The sequence below is a fragment of the Colletotrichum higginsianum genome, chromosome 9 (genome assembly GCF_001672515.1).
Source record: "Colletotrichum higginsianum IMI 349063 chromosome 9, whole genome shotgun sequence".
NCBI classification, from domain to species: Eukaryota; Fungi; Ascomycota; class Sordariomycetes; order Glomerellales; family Glomerellaceae; genus Colletotrichum; species Colletotrichum higginsianum.
The window spans coordinates 3,303,299-3,323,663 of record NC_030961.1 but is presented as its reverse complement, the minus strand read 5'-3'; the positions used below and the strand labels follow the sequence as shown (position 1 = coordinate 3,323,663).

At 56.7% G+C, this 20,365-nt stretch overlaps 5 protein-coding genes across 5 annotated transcripts; 2 read left to right on the top strand and 3 right to left on the bottom strand.

The window, feature by feature from the left end:
- Nucleotides 1-2,636: 2,636 nt before the first annotated feature.
- CH63R_13207 (Amino acid permease) lies at nucleotides 2,637-4,364 on the bottom strand (the record flags this gene model as incomplete). The annotated part of the gene is made up of 3 exons (XM_018308181.1): nucleotides 2,637-3,514; nucleotides 3,580-3,739; nucleotides 3,822-4,364. The coding sequence occupies 3 exons, from the start codon at nucleotides 4,362-4,364 to the stop codon at nucleotides 2,637-2,639; spliced, it is 1,581 nt and encodes a 526-aa protein (XP_018152598.1).
- Nucleotides 4,365-8,683: 4,319 nt separating this feature from the next.
- Nucleotides 8,684-12,887, bottom strand: CH63R_13206 (Hsp90-like protein; the record flags this gene model as incomplete). Its single annotated transcript, XM_018308180.1, has 6 exons — nucleotides 8,684-8,937; nucleotides 9,006-9,120; nucleotides 9,178-9,616; nucleotides 9,745-10,868; nucleotides 10,948-12,760; nucleotides 12,844-12,887. 6 exons carry the CDS (start codon nucleotides 12,885-12,887, stop codon nucleotides 8,684-8,686), a joined length of 3,789 nt encoding a protein of 1,262 aa, XP_018152597.1.
- Nucleotides 12,888-14,183: 1,296 nt separating this feature from the next.
- CH63R_13205 (uncharacterized protein) lies at nucleotides 14,184-14,743 on the top strand (the record flags this gene model as incomplete). The annotated part of the gene is made up of 2 exons (XM_018308179.1): nucleotides 14,184-14,379; nucleotides 14,460-14,743. 2 exons carry the CDS (start codon nucleotides 14,184-14,186, stop codon nucleotides 14,741-14,743), a joined length of 480 nt encoding a protein of 159 aa, XP_018152596.1.
- Nucleotides 14,744-15,727: 984 nt separating this feature from the next.
- CH63R_13204 (uncharacterized protein) lies at nucleotides 15,728-16,379 on the top strand (the record flags this gene model as incomplete). The annotated part of the gene is made up of 2 exons (XM_018308178.1): nucleotides 15,728-15,919; nucleotides 15,990-16,379. 2 exons carry the CDS (start codon nucleotides 15,728-15,730, stop codon nucleotides 16,377-16,379), a joined length of 582 nt encoding a protein of 193 aa, XP_018152595.1.
- Nucleotides 16,380-17,289: 910 nt separating this feature from the next.
- CH63R_13203 (Glycosyl hydrolase family 20) lies at nucleotides 17,290-19,596 on the bottom strand (the record flags this gene model as incomplete). The annotated part of the gene is made up of 3 exons (XM_018308177.1): nucleotides 17,290-18,409; nucleotides 18,469-18,962; nucleotides 19,081-19,596. 3 exons carry the CDS (start codon nucleotides 19,594-19,596, stop codon nucleotides 17,290-17,292), a joined length of 2,130 nt encoding a protein of 709 aa, XP_018152594.1.
- Between the last annotated feature and the right edge of the window lie 769 nt (nucleotides 19,597-20,365).

The window sequence follows — 20,365 nt, the reverse complement described above, 5'->3', positions numbered from 1 at the left end:
GAATTAGACCATAAGGCGTTGGAGATTTCGTCTCTGGCTGTTTCTCCCGATTCGAGTCTAGTCGCAGGCGGGTACAATTACAACATGATTCAGATTTGGTCAATGTCGACCGGCGAACCTTTGCACAGGATTTTTCTCGACACAGCAAGAGATAAGAACGGACGGGGTCAGTTGGATTCCGTCACATCGCTTTCCTTCTCAGGAGACTCGAAACACTTGATCTCAACATTTGATAAAATAGGTTTCCACATCTATAAAACAGAGTGCGGATCACTTGAACGGATCGTTACCACTACAGACAGGTATGTGTACCACATCGACGCGTCCCTGGAAGGAGACATGTTCGCCTCGGCGCACGGGGCTGGTACCGTTGCTCTGTGGTCCATATCGACTGGGGAACGACTTCGATTGCTATTGTCGCCAGCCAACAGCATCGCTGAAAATTCTCTTGATTACGTTGGGTTTTCAGCAGACTCTCGATACGTGGCAGCAATTTTCTCCGGAGACGATAAAACCTGCGTCTGGGATACGACCACTGGTCACCTCGTTCGTACGATCCAACGCAATAAGCCCTACATACCAGGGAATGGACTGGTAGTCTTAAACTCATCCTCGCTTGTACCATCCGCTTGGGAATGCGAAGGAAAAGTTCTCAGCATTTTGGATGTTGGTACAGGTCAAAGTTTGGCCAGGTGCCACTTCGAGGACGAAGAGCATTTGCCTTCTGTCGTATGCGTTTCTCCCGACTACAAGTATTTGACATACGAGACAAAGAAAGGAAGGCAGATCATTAGGTTTTTAGACACCGGTTGTCACTATCGGACTCTTGAATACCCGTTCAATAACAAGGACTGGCCAGATGATTGGCCTGGGCGAGACCTTGTATTCTCTCGCGATGGAAAGTTCTTGGTCCACTCCAGCGATAACACCATCCATACCTGGTCTATGGCAATGTTGGAAAAATGGAGCTCTGACCCAGTCGACGGAGTTCAGTCGAGAGGTGAGGCCAGCAATGTCAGCTCCTGCTCTGTTCATCGAAAGATGCCCGAGCATCTTCTGATTTCAGTGGGCAAAGACGACACCATCAAACTATGGTCGACAAGAACCGGTCACTCGGTTCGGAACTCCCGTCACTCATTAAAGCCTGATTCAAGGTTTGTTGAGTTCTCTCCAGATTTTGACCACATGTTCATGTTGGACGAGAATGGTTGTGGGTTGTGGAGGGCTCGGGACTCTCAGCGCACTTCATCGCCTGAAGCAGACTCATACCGAGAACAACTTGCAACATCTTCGACCTCTTCGACCTCTTCGTTCCACTTTGAGCTGATTGCCGGGCTTGGCATGGATAATAAAGAGAGATGCCGATGGAATACGGAAACGGCACAGTCTCAGCTTGAGCCAGAGTATCAAGCTCCTTCGGCGGGTCTTTCGAATATAAGAGCGACGGCAAATCATGACCCGCTGTCCGTTTACAACGCGTCTTGGCCACATTACATGAGAAGTATGATGGAAAGTATTGTGTCCACAATGAACCCAGGCATAGACTACGTTTGGACCATTAAAGACTTGCATTATGCAACAACAGTCTCTCCTGATTTCAGATCAACATCTTTCGCAATCTGGCCAGTTATGACCGGATATAAAGTCGGCGTGTTGGTTGACGATTACGATATATATGTCCTTGGCGAATATTGGGAAACAGATTCCAACATCATCGTCATGGCGCTTTCAAATGATCTTTCCCGTATTGTTACAGTCGAGCACACACCCTCCAACAAGAATTCGATAAGAGTTTGGTCGATGCCACGGCGTCAATGTGTCTATGCCATAGAAATCAAATACCTTCTGGACTGTGTCGCTTTCTCTCCGGACGGTCGATCAATCCTCACCGAACGCGGATCCTTTCGTGTTCCCGACTCGGTGGCGAAAGTCAAGGTGAGGCGAGATTCGGACCCTGAAGTGTTTGATTACCCACAATGGCATGGATACGGGTTTGACGAGGAAACGAGATGGATCACTTGGAACGGTCTTAACATCATATCGCTGCCTGGGGCGGCAGCAGTTCGTCGCACAAGTTACGCGGATGAAACTGATACCAACCCTTACCCGGTCGCGCAGTCAGTCGTATGCGATCTCTTTGTTGCATGGATTGATGAATCATCGAGGCTATGGATGACAGGATTTTGTCCAACTGAGATGCCTTTTGGTCAATAGTGTGCGCGTGTTTGTTGCGCCATATTCATCCTCAGGGCGGTTTGGGACAGAAACTGGGTTTTATGTGACCCTTGATACGCAGCCATTCTCATCGCAGCTGCAACGTTTATTGCCTCTCCTTTCTTCCCTTATGTAGTCGTACAGCATTAGTTGATGTACTCAACACAAATGGTCACAACCAATCCGAAACAATGAGGAATCATGCATGGGAAGTAGATATAATCGAAAATTGAGCAGTAAGGCCGGTTGTACTGATGCGTAACGTATACCCGCAGACGCAACCCGAGCCCTTTTTCCAACGCTGGGCAAACTCTCGATGTATGCCACATGGTATCACAATGCTTCTAAATAACACACTTTGGAACCACACCAAAAAGAACAACGAAAACCAAAAGGATCGCGCCGACAAGCATCCACCACCACTACTTCTTCTCCGTACTCGCCGTCGTCTCCGAGTCGAGGGCCCCTCCCGGGATCTTGCCCTCCATGACGCCGTCCGGGCCGGGCTGGAACTCCTCCTTGGCGACGGGCGGGCCGGTGAAGTTCTTGCGGGCGTAGGCAAAGTACCAGACGATGGCGATGAAGGCGAAGCCGGCGAAGACGACGGAGGCGTAGTTCATGGACGAGGCGTCGACGGGCAGGCTGACGGGCATGCAGAAGATGATGACGGCGAAGCAGATCCAGACGATGCAGATGCAGTTGATGACGGTGCCGAAGCGGCCGAGCGGGTAGGGCGAGTTGGCGACGGCGCGGCGGCGCTGCATGAGGTTGACGAGGACGGGCACGCCGTAGCTCGTCGACAGGCAGATGGTGGCGACGCCGGTGAAGGAGTTGAAGGCGGCGCTGGAGCCGAAGTAGATGCAGCCGAGGATGCAGTCGACGCCGGTCGACAGGCCGAGGGCCCAGAGGGGCATGTCGAGCTTGTGGTTGACGCGGGCCCAGAGCTTGTAGCCCGGGATGGCGCCGTCGCGGGCGAAGGCGTAGGTGCAGCGCGAGGCGGCGGTGAGGGCGCCGATGCCGGCGAACATGAGGATGCCGAGGATGAGGAAGAGCAGGCCGAAGCCGCCGGCGGCGGAGCCGGTGACGGTCTTGAAGAGGAGGCCGATGGGTTGAGAGTTGGCGACGTCGAGGAGCATGCGGATGTCGGGGAGGACGAAGAGGATGGGGATGAGGTAGATGACGCCCGTGACGCCGGCGGCGGCGACGGAGAGGACGATGGCGCGGGGCACCTCGCGCTCGGGGTTCTGGACCTCCTCGCACATGGAGGCGACCATGCCGTAGCCGGTGAGGGTGTAGGCGGCTGGTCGGGTAAGTCAGTGAGCCTGTCTACATGAAGACGAGCGAGATGGAGAGAGGAATGCTTACCTTGGAGGAGGCCGACGAAGAAGGACCAGCCCGAGGGCCATCCGCTCTCAGAGGCGTCGTAGTGAGTGAAGACGAACTCGGCGGATCGCTTGCTCGGCGCCATGACGAGGATGGTGACCATGATGATGAGGACCGAGGCGCCGGTCCAGTAAATGCAGACCTGAGACATGTCAGTCAGTAATTGTCTTGAGGAACTATGGGGATTTCCTCTTGAACATGACGGATCATCATCAAGAACTCACCTTGTTGATCAGATCCAGGTAGCGCGACCCAAAGGCGTTCACCGAGGCGCAGACGAGCATGACGGCCCAGAAGCACAGCACCGTCTGCCACTCGTTGGCGACGAAGTCCTCGTTGAAGATGCTGATGGCGCTCAGGATCAGCTGGGCGCCGCTGAAGTTGATGCTCAGGGTGACGGTCCAGTTGCCGACGAGGGTGAGCCAGCCGTCGACGAAGCTGACGAGGGGCGCCCAGCCGGCCGGGGCCAGCATGGCGGACCAGTAGTAGACGCCGCCGGCGGTCGGGTAGACGGCGCAGATCTCGGCGAGGGAGGCGGCGATGCAGAGCGAGATGGCGGAGACGAGGACCCAGCCCCAGAGGACGGTGACGGCCTGGCCGTTGGTCAGGGTGATGTACATGGTCGTGCTGAGGCCGAAGGGCACGGCCATGATGGCGAAGGAGAGGCCGAGGATGGAGAGCATCGAGAGGTTGCGCGGCAGCTCGCCCTTGTAGCCGAGGCGGGCGAGGGCCTGGTCGGCGGATCCGCGGGGGAGGGCTTCATCCATGGTGGAGGTTTAGGTGGTCTGTCGTCGTTGTCGTTGCGAGTTGTGAGATGCGAGTTGTGTTTTGTGTAAACGTATATATATATATATATATATCGATCGTTCGGTTGGTGACAACTCGATCCGGATCCGGGGGGGTGGTGGCTTGTCGATTGGAAGTTTTTTTTTCGCGCCGTATAGCCTTTGACCGTAATTGGTGACGAAAACACACAAAGGCTAGAACCGGTTCAACGTGGCGGTGACGTCGCGATGCGTCTGGGACCTTATTCTTCACCAAGGAGGCCCGTTTGTGCGGGGGAGCAGATGAGTGAGGAGTATTAGAAAGGGGAGAGAGAGTACGGATACACCTATTGTAAAGAAAGGAATCACGTAACAATAAATAAAATAAAAAAACAACCGCGACTTGGAGAAGCGCGTGAGGTGTATCGAGGCGGAGGGGAGATGGGGGGGAACTAGGCCATTCTTTAGTAGTAGCAGCTCAGCTTCGAACTTGAGCAACAATGGCGAGGAGGGCCTGTCAAACTAATCATGTTGGCGTCCCCCGGGGGGGGGGACAGGGGGTGTGGGCAGGTCGGGTTCAAGCTAGTCTCTCCGGCAGTGGCCAGCGCAGCAAGTGGCATCGAGGCACACACATTCAAATGACACAGAAAGCGCGGTTACGCCCCAATGCAACCCGGACGAGATCGGGGTCTGGTGCCGGGGTTGAGGACCGGGGAGGGGGGGGGCAGTTGCATGGCATAGCATGGCGTAGCATGGCATGGATACACCGGATAGGGACGACCAAGAGACGAGGAAACACGGGGCCTTACTCAGAAGAGAGGGAGGAACTCGGAGAGACGGACAGAGGCACATACACACTCAGAGAGGGAGAGACAATGAAAGGACAAGCCCAAAGACAGCCAATCTCTTCTTCCCAGACCGATCCGTCGAATCCGCTTCTTCCCCCACGCCCCGCAAGGACCTGACGGAAGTGAGGAGAGAAAGTGGAAACTGGCCGAGATGGCTGATGCGGCAGCGCATGGATCAGTGGAGGGAGGATGGGCGGCCGGGTCAGTTCAGGTCAGGTCAGTCGCCCGTCATCCGCCGTCCGCCGCCCCCTCGCCGTCCTCGCCGTTCGAGGCCCGTTGGTTTGTCCGCGTCTCTAACCGAACCGCATAGACATACCGAGTAGTAAGTAAGGCAGTCAAGTTCAGGAGTGAACTATGTATGTGTGTGCAATGTGTGTGTGTGTGTGTGTTCGTCCGGCAAGTTGCCCTTCAACCCAGCCGTGTTCCTGCGTCTCGTGCGTCTCTCCCCATGCTCTCCTGCGTTGGGCTCTCTTTATCTGCGGAGCCCGGGTTCCCAAGTTAGAAAAGGGAACGAGTGGGAACATGTGGGCTCTGTGGACTTGTGGAGGACCGGGGGGGGAGGGCGAGGTGAACCAGATTGGGCCGGGCATAGTTACGTAGAGCATACCAGAGCAGAGATACACACATACTGACCCCAACCCAACCCAACCCAACCCACCATCTTTCCTCCTCCTTACGGGGACGGGACCGCGATTATCTCTCTCTCTATCTTGGCCTGGTTTGATGATTGATGACCGTGACAGGTTTATCCGAGGGGGAGGGGGGGTGGCAACGTCGCCCGCGCCTGGTTCGTGCGTATCAGTCAAGACGACACCCAAGGTCCACCCCCGGGGGCTATCCTGAATCATGTCTTTCTTTTACCGCGACGGCTTTGTTGTCGTCAGCGTAGGCCTCGGCCGGGAGCCGATATCAGTGGCGGTGTCTCTCTGTGTCGTGTCTCTGGCCTCTGCCCTTCCGGAAGTTGTCTCGCGAACTAGAAACTCGGCTGGCTCCCCTGCCTGTACTATCAAACCACGGAACCTGCCACGCATGCATGGCTCATACATGCCATGGTATATGTCGAACCGTCCAGGTCCGGAACTGGGAAACGCAAACCCATTCAACAACCTTGAACTGATAAACGCGGTCCGCCATGTTCGTGAAACCTTCTAGCTTGCTTGCCCCCCTAGTCGTCGTGTGATCGGATACAGGGAAACGCAGCCTAGAGCGCGGTTAATCCAGTCTTGCCCTGCCGCCCTTCCTCCCCCCCCCCTCCATGATCCTCCGAGTCCAAAAAGGCTTATTTCACACGCCCGTGATGTCATTCCCGCCTCCTCCCCTCCTTCTCCTCCCTCTTCCAGCCTGTTATCCACGGTCTATGGTCTTCTCCCTCTGGAAAGGGGATGCGACGCCCCTCTTACCCCAACATCCGGCCCTACTGCAATGGAACGTGCGGTGCAGCAGGTCGACGACGATCGCATTGGGTCGGGGCATCTTGGCATCCTGGGGGACCGCGCTGCATGGTTGTGGTGTGTTGTGTGGTGTGTTGTGTGGTGTGTGTGTGGCTGTTGCTCGTGTGCCCCCGCGTGAGATTGGACTCGCGAGACTGCCCGGCCAGACCAACCAGATATCTATCTACAATCACATCTACCGGAACCATGGGAGAGAGAAAAGGGGGTGTAGCGCGGGTACGGCATGCCATGGCTATCTCGTCCTATCACGACCCTTACCCGCCTCATCTCAGCTCGTCCCAACACAGAAACAGAGGGAAGAGGAGAGGGGGAGCCACCGCAGCATCTTATCAGTGTCGTCGGATTGACAACCCCCCCGGTAACCTACCTCTGGGCCTATTCTTCAATGTGCTCAGGTCAGGCCGGTCAGCCCGAGGACGCGGTTCGACCAACCGGGGCCTGTCGTCGTGCTCGCCTCGCGTGGTCTAGAGACCTAGCAGCCATCGACCCATGCCGAACCCCCCTTCTCCTCCTCCTCCTCTTCTTTTGAGTACAGGTGTGAGTTGGTTTTGACATCGCCGTGTCATCGACGCCTTCAGCCCATGCCGTTTCGAATGTGGCTTGCGATGTCCAATGTTCAATATTAAAACCCCGCAAAAACACTGAGCGAGCCCCCCCGTATCATCCAGCGGGGACAGCCCGATTATGGATGACCGGTGTGCCCCTGACCAAAGATAACGACGGACCCATCGTGGGCCACTCACTCACCCACACTCGCTCACGCTCACGCTCACGCTCGCTCTCACACCCATTCCGATTCTCACTCACATCTCTTATCAGCAGTCGCCCCCTCCCCCTGACAATCAGGCATGGAAGACTTCCTATCAATAAGACTTCCTTCGGCCCTTCTTCCATCAACTGCAAATATCGTGAATGAATGCCCGTAAGCCTTGTTCAACACACACATACATACAACTCACACATACACACACACACACACACACACTCTCTCTCTCTCTCTCTCTATCCTTTCAGCCACATGCCCTTCCCCCCCTTCCAAACTCGATTATCAATGTCTTCCATTCATCGCCTGTGTTGAATCTGGACGACGGCGCCCCAGAATGCCGGGCAAAAGCCGAGGTCCACTCACTGCCCACGCCGCCATCAGTCCCCCCTTTCCCCCTCTCCTTTCACCCCCTGTTCTCGCGAATTCCCGCCCTCGACACATCCACAGCCCATCGGCCCCTTCCGATCAAACCCGTCCGTCGTCACCTCTCCAGTAGCCGAGACAGGATGTCGAAGAAGACTCGAGAGGAATGACCGTCTCCAAAACTCTCTCCATGGTCGCGAAACCTACGCCATCCCCTTGACTTGTGACCTTTGCAGTCTCTATTGCTCTACTCTAACTAGGTAGTCCTGCAACCACTTCCAGTCTCCCGGATTCCAGTTCCAGGCGTCGCAATGTTATCCTCCATGTCACCGTGTTTAATACTCACCCACATCGTCTAGTTGAAGGACTCGAGCCAGAGTCCAAACCCCGTTGGCGATGCTCTCCCCACCCTCATCCCGGGGCCATCCGGCGAGTCCAGACCAGAGTGGACATGCCAGACGAAATCACACAGGACTTTGATTGCCTTCCAAACCGAACCCTGACAGCCATTGTGCCGACTTCTGCATTTACAAGAGTGACTACGGATCTGGGTAACTAGGTCGTCTGTGCTGTTTGCTTTCTTACCTTCCCTTCGCATGGCGCCGCCGTGTCCTTCATCCCAAGACATCGCGTCCCGTCCCGTCTCTTCCTCAACGCCTTCCAGGTGGAAACACTCCTTTTGTTTCTCTTTTGAATCGCTTCTAGGTCCTCCCTGACTGGGGACCAAGTTCAGCCGTATCCCACCACAAACGCCTTGCGAAACTGTGACCAAAACAACAACAACAACAACATAAAAACACAGATAGCCCACGTTCGCAGCCAGAGTGCCGCCCCGTACCATTCCATCCCTCGAACACACCCGCCCCTTGGGAAACCCCCCCACCTCCTCAATAATCATTTCGGCAACACCTCCTTCTCTACCGTCTCGTCCACCAGTTTTCGCTGCTTCAGAATCTTGACCAGCTCCGTCATGGTCACCGGCCGCGTCAGGAAGAGGTCCATCCCGCTCGCAAACCCCTCCTGCCGCGCACCCACTGACCCCAAGCTCGTGATGGCAATCACGATCACGGGCGGTAGGTTGCGTGCTCGCTCAAACTCTCTGATCCGCCTTGTAGCTTCTAGTCCGTCCATGACGGGCATCGTTATATCTGCGCGACGTGTCAAAATCGCCATTCGACAATTATCAAAAGAGTCACACGCGCGCGCGTTGACGTACCTATGAGGATGCAGCAAAACCTCTCCGGATGGGATGTGTAGGCTTGTAGAGCCTCGAGCCCGTTGGAAGCTGTTGCGCTCCGCTTGTGAAGCCTTTTCATATATGCCGAGAGAATCTGTCCATTTGTCAGCATCTTGCACTGTCATTCCACTAAAGGAAGAAAAGGGCGCACCTTGAGATTGATGGCATTATCATCCACCAAGAGGAACTCCGAGGGCGGCTTGATGGCCGCTGAGGAGGGTGAGGCACCCGAGCCCATGGTGCCCCTGGCCGAAGCCGTCGACATTGAGGGCGCCACCACCGACGCCGCCGGCCGGAATGGGAGTGTCAAGGTGAAGTTATTGGAGTCTGTTGTGTTGGCGATCCAACTATCGCCCGGCGACTGCGACACCATGTCCGGAGGAGGCGAGGCCACTCTCACCATCTTGACCGTCTCCGACTGCGCTCTGGGCCTCATTGCCAGCGCCTCCGACTTCAACGCACGTGGGCTTGGGGCCGGCGCCGGGAACGCGTCCGACAGCGGGCTAACCACCGCCGATTTGACCAACTGGCGCTGCTTCCACCGATCAAGGGCACAGGCCAGCGCCTTCGCGACTTTCCTAGGTCCGGTACTGGGTTGGTTAGCTTGGGCAGCAAAGTCGCGCGCGCAAGAGAGAGAGAGAGAGAGAGAGAGAGAGAGAGAGAGAGAGAGAGAGAGAGAAAGAGAGAAGGGAAGGGAGGGGAAGAGCGGGTGACTCACGGCTGGGCGATGAACTCCATGACAGCCTCGTGGCGAAGAGAGCGTCTGTATGATGTGGCGAGCTTTTGTGCGGCTTCGGCGTTGCCGCAGACCACGACAAGCGGTTTCTCGACACCTCCCGTCTCTGACAGACCGAGACCCTTGAACGCTTCCTCGCTGCAAACCACCAGGTCCGCAACGGCCGAGTCCTGGCTGTCCTGGTTGATCTTGACGTCCATCCACTTGAAGGGCAGACTCTCCACGGGAAGATCGAGCCCGCCGGCGCGAAGCTCTTCCGATTCATCAAAACCCCTGCTGAATCCCTGAACCGACAGTTGAGTGCCGGCCAACGTTTGCAGGTCGGCCGAAAACTTCCTTCCTCGGCTGCTGGCCTTGCGCGATAGCACAAGCGGCATCGAAACCGTGATGCTCGTTCCGTGGCCGACTTGGCTTCTCACGCTGATTGTTCCGCCGAGACCCGTGACGATTTGCCGTACGAGGCTCAGGCCGAGACCCGTGCCCGGCGCAAGGGCGTCTTCCTGGGAAAAGGGGGTAAAGAGCTTGGTGTGAAGGAACTCCTCGCTGATGCCCTTGCCCGAGTCAGTCACGGTGAGCACAACCATCGACGCCGACCTAGACGACTTGTGCACCACTTCATCCTGTCTCAGCTGCACCTTGATGAACCCCTTGGACGTGTACTTGAGTGCGTTTCCGAACAGGTTCATGACGATGCGACGGATGGCACCCGGGTTGGTGTGGAATACCCACGAGGACTCCGGGTCAATGTCGACGAGGATCTTGACGTCCTTGAGGCTGGCAGGTGGGCTTTCCGAGCTGCTTCGCCTGTGGCCCAGACCATCCGACGTGGCGATGGCGTCCAACTTCTCCTGGGCCGGCGTGGGTGGGCCCGAGGAACCATGGCGAGCCAGCGAAGATGCGACCATGTGGTGGAAGCTGTAGCCGATGAAGACGCTCTCGATGACTTCCTCCACGAGGAGGTCGAGATGTACATCCGACACTAGCGTCATCATGCCCGACTCGATGGATGCCGACTGTTCTGGTCGCAAACCGCGTCCTGGTCCGTTGTTCCTGCGCTGGGACTTGGACGCTCGCAGGAACGTGTTGACTTTGCTATAGTCCAGCAGCTACATTGTTTTTGTATAGTGTCAGCGTGTGCAGCCAGAGCAAAGCGTGCGAGAGAATGATAGGGGGGGTGGCGCCTACATGATCAATAGTATCGAGCAGCGTCTTGCCCGATATCTCGATGGTGTGGATGACGTCGACCTGGAAAGCATCTAGCTGGGTATCATGGAGGAGCTCCGCGGCGGCGACGACCCCGTGCAGCGGCGACCGGAGCTCGTGGCTCAACGATCCCAGAATGTCCGTCTTCGCCCTATCTGCCAGAATGGCGTCGAGCCGAATGACCTCGGACATGGTGACCATTCCGAACGCTCGTATGAAGGGTAGGTCTGCGGCTGGCGTGAGGATCCGGGTCGCGCTCTTGCTCCAGACAAACCCCCCGGCAAAGCATCGCTCTTTCGACGGATCCGACAACGGAACCACCGCCACACTCCTCGCGCCCGGGAAGACGTCGATGATGGTCCTTGCCTCGTTCCTCTTTGTGAAGTATGAATGGGCCGCCTTGTTCTCGGGTCGCGTCAGGGGCTGTTCGGTCTCTTCCGTCGGCGTAACGTCGGCATCATCGCTCTCGTAGTCGGCAGCGAGCCAGTTCCCCGTTTCGTCGAAGCTGAAGACCTTTCCGTTGGGGTACCTCTTCAGCAACCTCCTCAAGAACCTCTCGCGCAACGTCACCCGGCCAACCTGGGGCACGTTCGACCTGTTGGCAACGTCGTCCATGATCGAAGAACCCCCAAAGCTCTTGCACCATCTGTCGTTAGCATCCTCGGACCGTTCCGAGAGGCTGTCTTCACTGCTCGAGAAATTGCGATCAGCCACCTCGCTCGGCCTCCGCGGCCCCGTCACCAGCCCGCCGAACGACCCGATGCTGGCATCTAGGAAAAGAGCGCCGTCTACCTCGAGAGCCTTCCTGATGACATTAGCCGCCCGCGAAAATATCTTGACGGTTGCCGATAGGTGCGGATCTGGCGGGGCCGTGCTCGAAGTCGTCGTCGCCACCGTGGCTGTCGTTGCAGTGGTTTCCATAGAGTCGCTCGAGTCGACCTTTGTGGGAGACTCCATCGGTTCCGGGATGATTGGGTGGATGCTCGGCCGGACGGGGGCGGCGGCTTCGGAGGATGTGGGCGATGGCGGGTCGGTCTCAGGACGCGATACTGTAACCCCAGTAGGATCGAAGCCATTCGGGGACGGCCGCGGGGTAGGTCCTGCCGTCGGAACGGGGTCGTCTCTCCCCTCAATGAAGTTGCCCAGGCCCTGGACCATACGCTCGCTACGGCGGTAGCTTTCGGTGACGCGCCTGGCATGCAGATAATCCATGATTGTCCGTGACATGTCCCGCAGGAACTGTACCGAGTCGGCATCGAGCCCGGAGCGCGGACGGTCATCGAAAATGCAGTATACACCAATGTTGATGCCTTTGGGAGATCGAATGGGGACGCCCGCATAAAAGCGGTTGTATGGGGCCGCATTGATGTACGGACGATTGCAGAATCGCCGGTCGGCTGCGAGATCCGGGACCACGGACACGGGAAGCTCACTCTCATAGGAGGGCGCCGTCTGGAGTCGCGTGCTGGGTGTCTCTTGGTCTTGGGTTGCTCCTACCAGCACATGCTCGCATATTCCGAACGTACGAGGGATGGCCGTCCCACAGAGCCAGAGGTGGTTTTGCGTCGGGTACTTGGTATTCGGCGACAGTGGCATGGAGCGGGTGGCTTCGGCGACCACATATTGGTGTTGGCGATCGAACAGGGAGATCAGAGCTCGCGAGGCGTTTAGTCGCAAGGCGCCCAGCTGCGCGAATGCCGTGAGGCCTGTGTCGGTGGACGAAGAGATAGAGGAAATGGGTATTGGTCGGTCGGGGTTGTTGAAGACGGCGCTGGGGATATGGAAAGAATCATATCTTGGTTTACCAAAGTTTGTCAGCCACCAGGTCCTCGACCTCTGAGCTTCGGGCGGACCCAGGGTCGCGTAGGGAATACATACTTGAATGTCTCCCATTCACGGGTACCTTCAGGTATCTTGTTCATACTTCATGCAGGTCGTCTTGGAGTGGGATGATACAGGTCGTCGTGCCCATGATCTGCCGGCCTGGTTTGCTCTGGGACGACGGGAAACAGAGGTCAAGAAAGAGACTGATTGATGTAGTTTTGATGTTGTTGTTGTTGTTGCTGTTATTGTCACAGGCCCGTTGTCAACGACGTCGTCGGGGGAGAAAGAGAGAGAGAGAAAGAGGAAGATAGAGAAAGAGTATGTCAGGCCAGTTCAGATCTGATCAGGCCAGTTCAAAATCAAGACCAACATGGAGATCAGAATCAGGGTCACAATGATGAGAATTATTAGGTCCAGGTTCAGGTCCTGATCAAGGAGCCAGAGCATGCACCGAGGGTGAGGCGGCGGGCTTGTCTGAAATGCCGCCCCTCCCCGCTGAGGCAAAACAGGGATCCCAGCAGCCGGGATGGCCGTTGTTCAAGACGGCTGGGGGGTGGGGAGGGGTGTATGATGCAGTGGGAGGGAGGGACGAGAACATTTTGGCTGGCGGGCGGTCTCGCGGCAGCAAGCGTCGACCGAAGGCGCACACTAAACTAGTGCAAGGACAGTCGGTCGAGAGAGGGTGCCTAGCAAGCCTGGGAGAAGGAGAGGGTTCGTGGGCTTGCAGGGCCCAGGCCAAGGCGGCGCACATCCTTGCCTCGATGGGAAACCGGTTCTTTGGGCAGTTTGGAGATTGGCCATTGCAACCCTTGAGTGAACCAGGGAGTTCAGGCGTAGTCCAGTCATTCCGTGGGTCGTCATGTGGATGTTGAGGTGCGCCGCGCTGGTGGGAATGGGCTCTGTCTCTCTTTCCTCTCTGTCTCCCCGTCTCTTTCTCTCATTCTCTCATTTGCCCATTTGTCTTCGTTTTGCCTGGGTGTGTGACGCTCGGAATTTCCGACATGCATTAGAGGTTAGCGGCCGACGAGGAAGCGTGTAGTTTTGTCTTTCTGCAACTTGAAGGCAATATTCTGGTGACATTTCGTGCCGGACTCGGCGGCGTAGTGTGCGTGTTTAATTGTCTGGGGTGGCCCTCGACTGCAGATGCATGCCAAACCGATGTGCCGTGTGTGACAAACAGGAGTGGTCTGGTTCACTCGAGCGAATATTCTACACTAGGGGCCTAGACGACCTTAGCGCAACAGCACGTGGATGGGAAACCAGTGAAAATGCGGTGTTTCTGTGTGTTTGAACATCGGCAAGGTAGCGAGAGATAGAGCAAGTCTGGTGTTTGGCGAGTCGACGCCCGGAGAAAGAGATCGGAGGCTAGCTAGGCGAGAATATGGTGGCATGCCATGGCCCATGGGCACAGATGCTTTGGGACATGTGGCGTAAGGCCAGACCCTGTCGGCGAGAGAGAACAAGAGAGCAAGGTACAAATAGTCGCTGGCAAGATCCGAGGTTGTCTGCGACGACGGTGGGCAAAGTGTATTCGCAGACGTGGTCGCATTCGTCAGTCGGGCAGAGTTGCAACGCAAGTAGCGGCTCGAGGTACGTGCGTGCTTGTGTGTGTGTGTGTGTGCCATGGATTGTTGAGGATGGTTTGATGGCCGTTGGCTGACCGTAGACAGCTATTGGTCGTCATCTGCCAACTGTTGATGTTGATGTTGTTATTGTTCTGTCGTCGCCGCCGCCGCCGCCGTCGTCGTCCATCGCCCATCGCTGCCATCATCCACCGTCGTCAAACATCGTGGAGCTGACCGAGACTCGCAGGCCACAAGAGCGATGGGCCAACCACAGCGAAGAGTCGATGACGGGACTAGCTCCGGGGTCCATTGGGCGTTTGGATCCTTCCAGCCGATTGACCACTGTACCAAGTGACACTGACCCCCACCGGACCGACTCCCGAGTCTGAAGTACCCAACCAACCAGTGTCGGCCCCTGTTGAGGGGTAATGGGGCGGTTTGCGCATCGAGAGGAATCGGAGGTTGTTGTGACGATGACGATGGCAATGGTAACGAGGAAGATGGGATGTTGGTAATGGCGGTGATGATGGTGATGATGGCAAAGACGGCAAAGGTACGTACAATACCAAAGCTACGTACGGGCAAAGTTTACCTACCTTGCGTACCTACCTATCATGCCAATCTACACTGTGCTGTAGGTCACCTCAGCCATGGCCCTTTTTATTTTGCAAGGCGGGCAGGAAAACATTGGTCACAGCTGACTGCGGGAAGGACCGCAATGCGTGATGTACCTAACAGAAACGAAAACAGCAGTAGGACACCAGGAGAGTCGCAAGGTCGCAGCATGGTAGGTGCGTGAGAGTGAGTGTGAGTGCATGCGTGGATCTTGTATGCTCTTTCCTCCTTCCTGCTCGCTCCATCCTGCCTTCTGCTGGCTGCTGCCATCTTCCTCCTTAGAAAACAGCATCTTCTTCAGCGGGAATCCCTGCGTTTACACACATTACCAAGCGCAACAACAACATAAGAAACGTGCAAAATATATATGTATATATTTAGCTGATGTAGAGTACAGTTTTGCTTACTGCGACTATAAGGGATAGGTACCACCTGTAGAGGAAGGAAAGTACAGATAGTACCTAACTAAGGGATGCGTAGCTACAGAGGGGCTAAGCAAAAAGAACAAGCAGGAAGCAGTGGGACGGCGGAGACGGAGAAGAGGATAAGGGGGAGCAGCTGCCGGTTGGAAACTTGGAATCTGATCAAAATGCTGCAGTAGGAAGCTGGCAATGCAAATAGGAATGAGAAAGAGCAGGGCAATTGACTCGGTCTGCCCCGCTCCTTCCCTTGTTTTGACTTCGGGGCCCTTGTAAACTCTGAGCACCGCCCCACACTAATGCCCGTTTGGCACTGTGTCGGAAGACTGTGTGTACACCATGGCCGTTGCAATGCTGGAATATAGCGGGCAAGAGCAACTGCGACAGCAGCAGCAGCAGCAGCAGCAGCAGCAGCAGCAAAGGCAAGAACAACACCCCAAGACTCACGAGAGAGAGAATTGGAGAGAGAGGGAAAGAGAAAGAGGGAGAGAGAAAGAGGGAAAGAGGAGGAAACTGACTTCCCAGCTTTCAGTACGTACCTACTATCAATTTCCTTCGTGCGTGTTCCCGTGCTCCAAGTTTCAGTTGCAGCTTTGGACAGGCAGAAACGGCTTTGCATTTCATCACCAACAAATTCCCGTCATCTCGCGACCACGACGACCTCGACCACGATCGCGACTACCTGACCGACACTTCACCTCGCGGCTTCCTTTTCTCCATCCAAAGCTCCCCAAAGATCGAAGGGATCGGATGGATCGCACACGTGGTAGACGTCATCGCCCTCCGTCTCTACCCCGCCGTGCGGTGGCCTCCACTTTCTCCTCTCTTCGGCCCTCCATCTGGAATCAACACGAGACTTGGGTTGTTTCTCCGAAGCTTCTTGGCCGTCCATGTGTCGTATCGGTCATCCATCCGTCCCGCTGCAGTTCCGTCGTCGCCCCAGTCCGCACATCCATCCCGCAATCTGGCCGACATTGAGACGAAGACTTGAAATCATCCTTCATCATCAGCCCAACTCATCATCATCTCGTCTTATCCACCATCTCAACCACTCGGCACCGACATCAACAGCCCCTTTGCTCAGGGGACCGTGAAGAGCTTCGGCCAGAACCCATTGCCAAAACTCTTCGCCAGAACTCTTCGACAGAACCCACCATGCCCAGCATTACAAAGAAAGGTCTATCCGAGGGGGAGTGGGCACCCAGCGGTCCTTGGAGATTTGGCCTGCGGCGTCTGGTTGAGGCCGACCATGGTTCAAGGGCAGGAATCAAGTCCGAAAGCCTTCTGCTTAATGGCTGCCTGCGGTGGACTGCCTCACCAGGACCCCTTCATGGACCCTGATTCAGCCCCTGGCCCGTTGCCCATCCCTGCAGCGAGCATCCGTTGCCGTTGCCGTTGCCAGGGGGCCACGGTCACACCTCCTGACGCCTGCGTCGCCCGAAGCACACACAATGATACCCTCTGCCTATGGGTCCCTGTAGTCCCTAGACCCCGAAGGGCCCCGATCAGCAACCTGGTCTGGCCATGCCACCACCACCTATGATCCGGGGGATCGGACGACGACTTCGACGATCGGCCCCGAAAGGCACCATCGCACCACGACACCCTTTTTGTGAGAGAACATTCTGGCACCATCCGACCCTTGATGAGTGTCCTATCACTAAGCTGACGATTGTCGGGTCACAGATGAAGTCGCGGTCGTGGCCAAACTGAAGCCTCACGATGCGGTGTGTAATCACTTCCATGTCATACCATACGACTCAGTCGACTCTGTCCCGCATGACATCGAATTCCCATCCCCAAGGAACGCAACACAGCAGCATATTTCGAGCGGGATAGCATCCCGAAGCCGGGCGAGCAACCACAGCTACACGAGCCTGTCGGACCACGACAAGGCCAATCTAGGCATCGTCAACCAGCTTCATCCCACCGATAACGCCCTCAAACCCGCTGCCACCAACCGTTGCCAGCGGCGCCTCCACTGCAATCGGCGCCCACACAAACCGGTCCCCGTTCCACCCCATGACGGTCAAGAACTCCATGGGCTCGCCCGCCCCAACGTCCAGGAACGTCTGCCTGCCCCTGCCGATGAGGCTCACGTTCGTCCACGACCCCACGGGGAACGTGTAGTTGAGCGCGTACGTGCTCTCCCCCGAGAAGAGCATGACGGCGCTCACTGTCCCGTTGCCGAACCAGAGCCCGCTGTCCCCACCGCTGAAGATGGCCCCCTTGGCATCGGACGTGGGCTTGATGGAAAATGAGAGGGTGTAGTTACGCCCCTTTTGGTTCAGCGGGGTCGTAATACGGCACGAGGGCGTGAGAATGGCGCCTTCATCACCCGCAGCACACGTCGACGTCGCATGGTACTGATTCCCCGACAGATCCTCGACCGTACCATTGCTACCGCGTCCCTGCTTGAAGTCGTATTCCAAGATTGTCGATCCCTTTGACGCGACTCTGCGATCAAGATTCTGGCCCGGCGCGAGAGGCTGCAGCGCAGCAAACAAGCCTTGGTAATCGGCCTCGGCGACGTCGCCTCCCCACTGCTTGTCCGCGAGCGCGGGCAATCCGTCGCGCCACTGGTAATATCCCTCAGTCACCGTCGTTGCGTTTGGGCCGTAGTCATTCCACTGAGGTGCAATATGCCCCAGCAGCGAAGGGCTGTCCCTCGCGGCGTTATTGGTTGCGTTTTCGCGATCAAATATGTTGGGCGCAAAGGCTGATCCGTCGGGCGAGCCGTGAAAGATGAAGTCGAGGCTCAATGTAGAGCCGTACCACTGTGACCACTTCCCGACTGTGTAGATGTACTCTCCCGAGTTGAGCACGTCGTAACCGTTGTTGACGAAATCATAGAGCGGGTTGGCTTCGAAGTTGGCCCAGTGCTGGATCGAAATCGACTTGTTGACGCTGCCGCCTACCGAGGGCGCAAACGTTCCCCAGATGCGGACGTGCTTCCCGGACGTGCTCGTGATGTGCTCGTTCATTTCGTCGACAAAACGCGTGTATTCCCCAACCAGTGCCCTGCATTGTGTGTGAGTGAGATCCCTCGAAATTGGGGCGACTATCCTCGGGTGACTTACTCTTCGCTCAATGTTGGATCTACGTATTCATCCGCCCCAATGGACACCGTCTTGGTGTGGAACCACGGCAGAAAGGTGTCCCAGATCTTCTTGACGACGGGGATCGTCTCCGGGTTCGAAATGTTCAACAGGCTCAAATCGCTCTGCAAACCGAGCTCGGGTTTCCACTGCGTAATGACCAGCGCATGACCCGGCGCCTCGATCTCGGGCAGCACAGTAACACCCCGGGCGGCGCAGCGGGCCTGAATGTCGTCAAAGACGTCGCGGGTGTAGGACTCGTTGGCGCGCCTGTTGAGGCCCTCGAGGGCCGGGTCGTCGGACAGCAGCCTGAAGGCGGCGTAGAGTGAGAGAGAGCGCTCGCGGGAGTAGATTGCGACGTTGTTGTAGAGGTTGTCGCTGAGGTGCAGCTGAAAGGTGTTTTGCTTGAAGAAGGACATGTAGGCGCACATTTCGACGAGGAAGTCGGGAGGGTAGTAGTGGCGAGCGATGTCGAGCTTCGGTGGCTGATTAGCGGACCGGCTCTGGAATCGGGCCCCAGAATCGGGGCCGGCTGGGAGGGGCATCCGCCGGCTCCAGGCCGGGCCGAGGCCGGAAAAAGAAGGAAATGCTTACCATCATCCCCCGGATCCCCCATCCAGGGCTATCGACCCCATAGCCCAACTTCACCTCCCCGCCGTCGAGGACCAGTTGCTGCAGCAGGGTCCGGGTTCCCCACCAAACGCCCAAGGGACTCGCGCCCGAGATCAAAACGCCGTCGACCGTGACGTTGAGCGAATACCCCTCAGAAGTCTCACGACCGGCAGCGTCCCTGTAGAGGCTCGCATCACCGAGGGTCAAGAATATCGATCCCTGCTCCGCAGTAGCGCCGAGCTCGACGGGGATGTCAAGGCCCACAACAGAAGCGAGGTCCGAGGCGAAGGTAGTGGCGAAAGAATGCAGAGTCGGCGGGATGAGGGTTTGGCCTGCGTTGTCGACGAATTCCGCGAACTCGGAGGAGACGATGATCCTGGTGAGGGAGGCGGAGGGGAGGGTGCCGCCTGTGGGCGTGTAAGGGACCGTCGGGAGTCCGGGGAGGGAGTCTGCCACTGCCTTGAAGGCGAGAAAGACGAGAATGAATGTGAAGCGCATCGCGAAGGTCGGGGTATGTCAACTTCTCCGTCACGATGGTGAGTTGGTGGAAAGGAACTCCCATGCGATTGGATCATGGGGATATATAAGCATCTCCATATCGATAACACCGGCGGCGGTAGCAGACATGGCACGACGGCCATGCATAGGCGCGGGGTATGTTGGACGAAAACCGATGAGGGGAACCTAGCATCCATGGGATGGAGAGGAAATGAAGAGGTATACGATTGTGCAAGGTAGCAACCGGGATAGCACAACCTTTACCCGTCAGAGCAACGGATATTGCATCACAGTGCTTCAACGCGTACCTTGCAGATGTGTTGTGGCCGGTCGGTACGTTAAATCCGGGCCCGCGTCTGATAGCAACGTTACAATCTCCCTCTCTTCCCCCTTCGTCGGTTAGTTCAAATGTTCCAATCTGCGAGCTCGGCTCGAGTGGAGCTCCTGGTCTCCCCAATCTTCTAGACTGGCATTGTTGCTGCTGGCCTGCTGATGCTACTGCGGAGACCAACAAGAACATACACGATCGCGGACGGGAACCTATCGCCGGCTCCAGGGCCTGCTCATCACTGCTTTGCCGTGCGGTTGTCGCTGGGGTATCTTGAGAGACAGGGGGAGGATGTGGAGGGGAAAGTGATATGCGGGGGCCATAGACGACGTTGCGAGTTCAATCTGTGCTATCGTGGCACGTCTCATGGCATGATGGCCCTGGTGAGGACTTCCAGTCTTGTAAAGTCAACACATCAAAACGATAAGAAAGGGGGAGGTC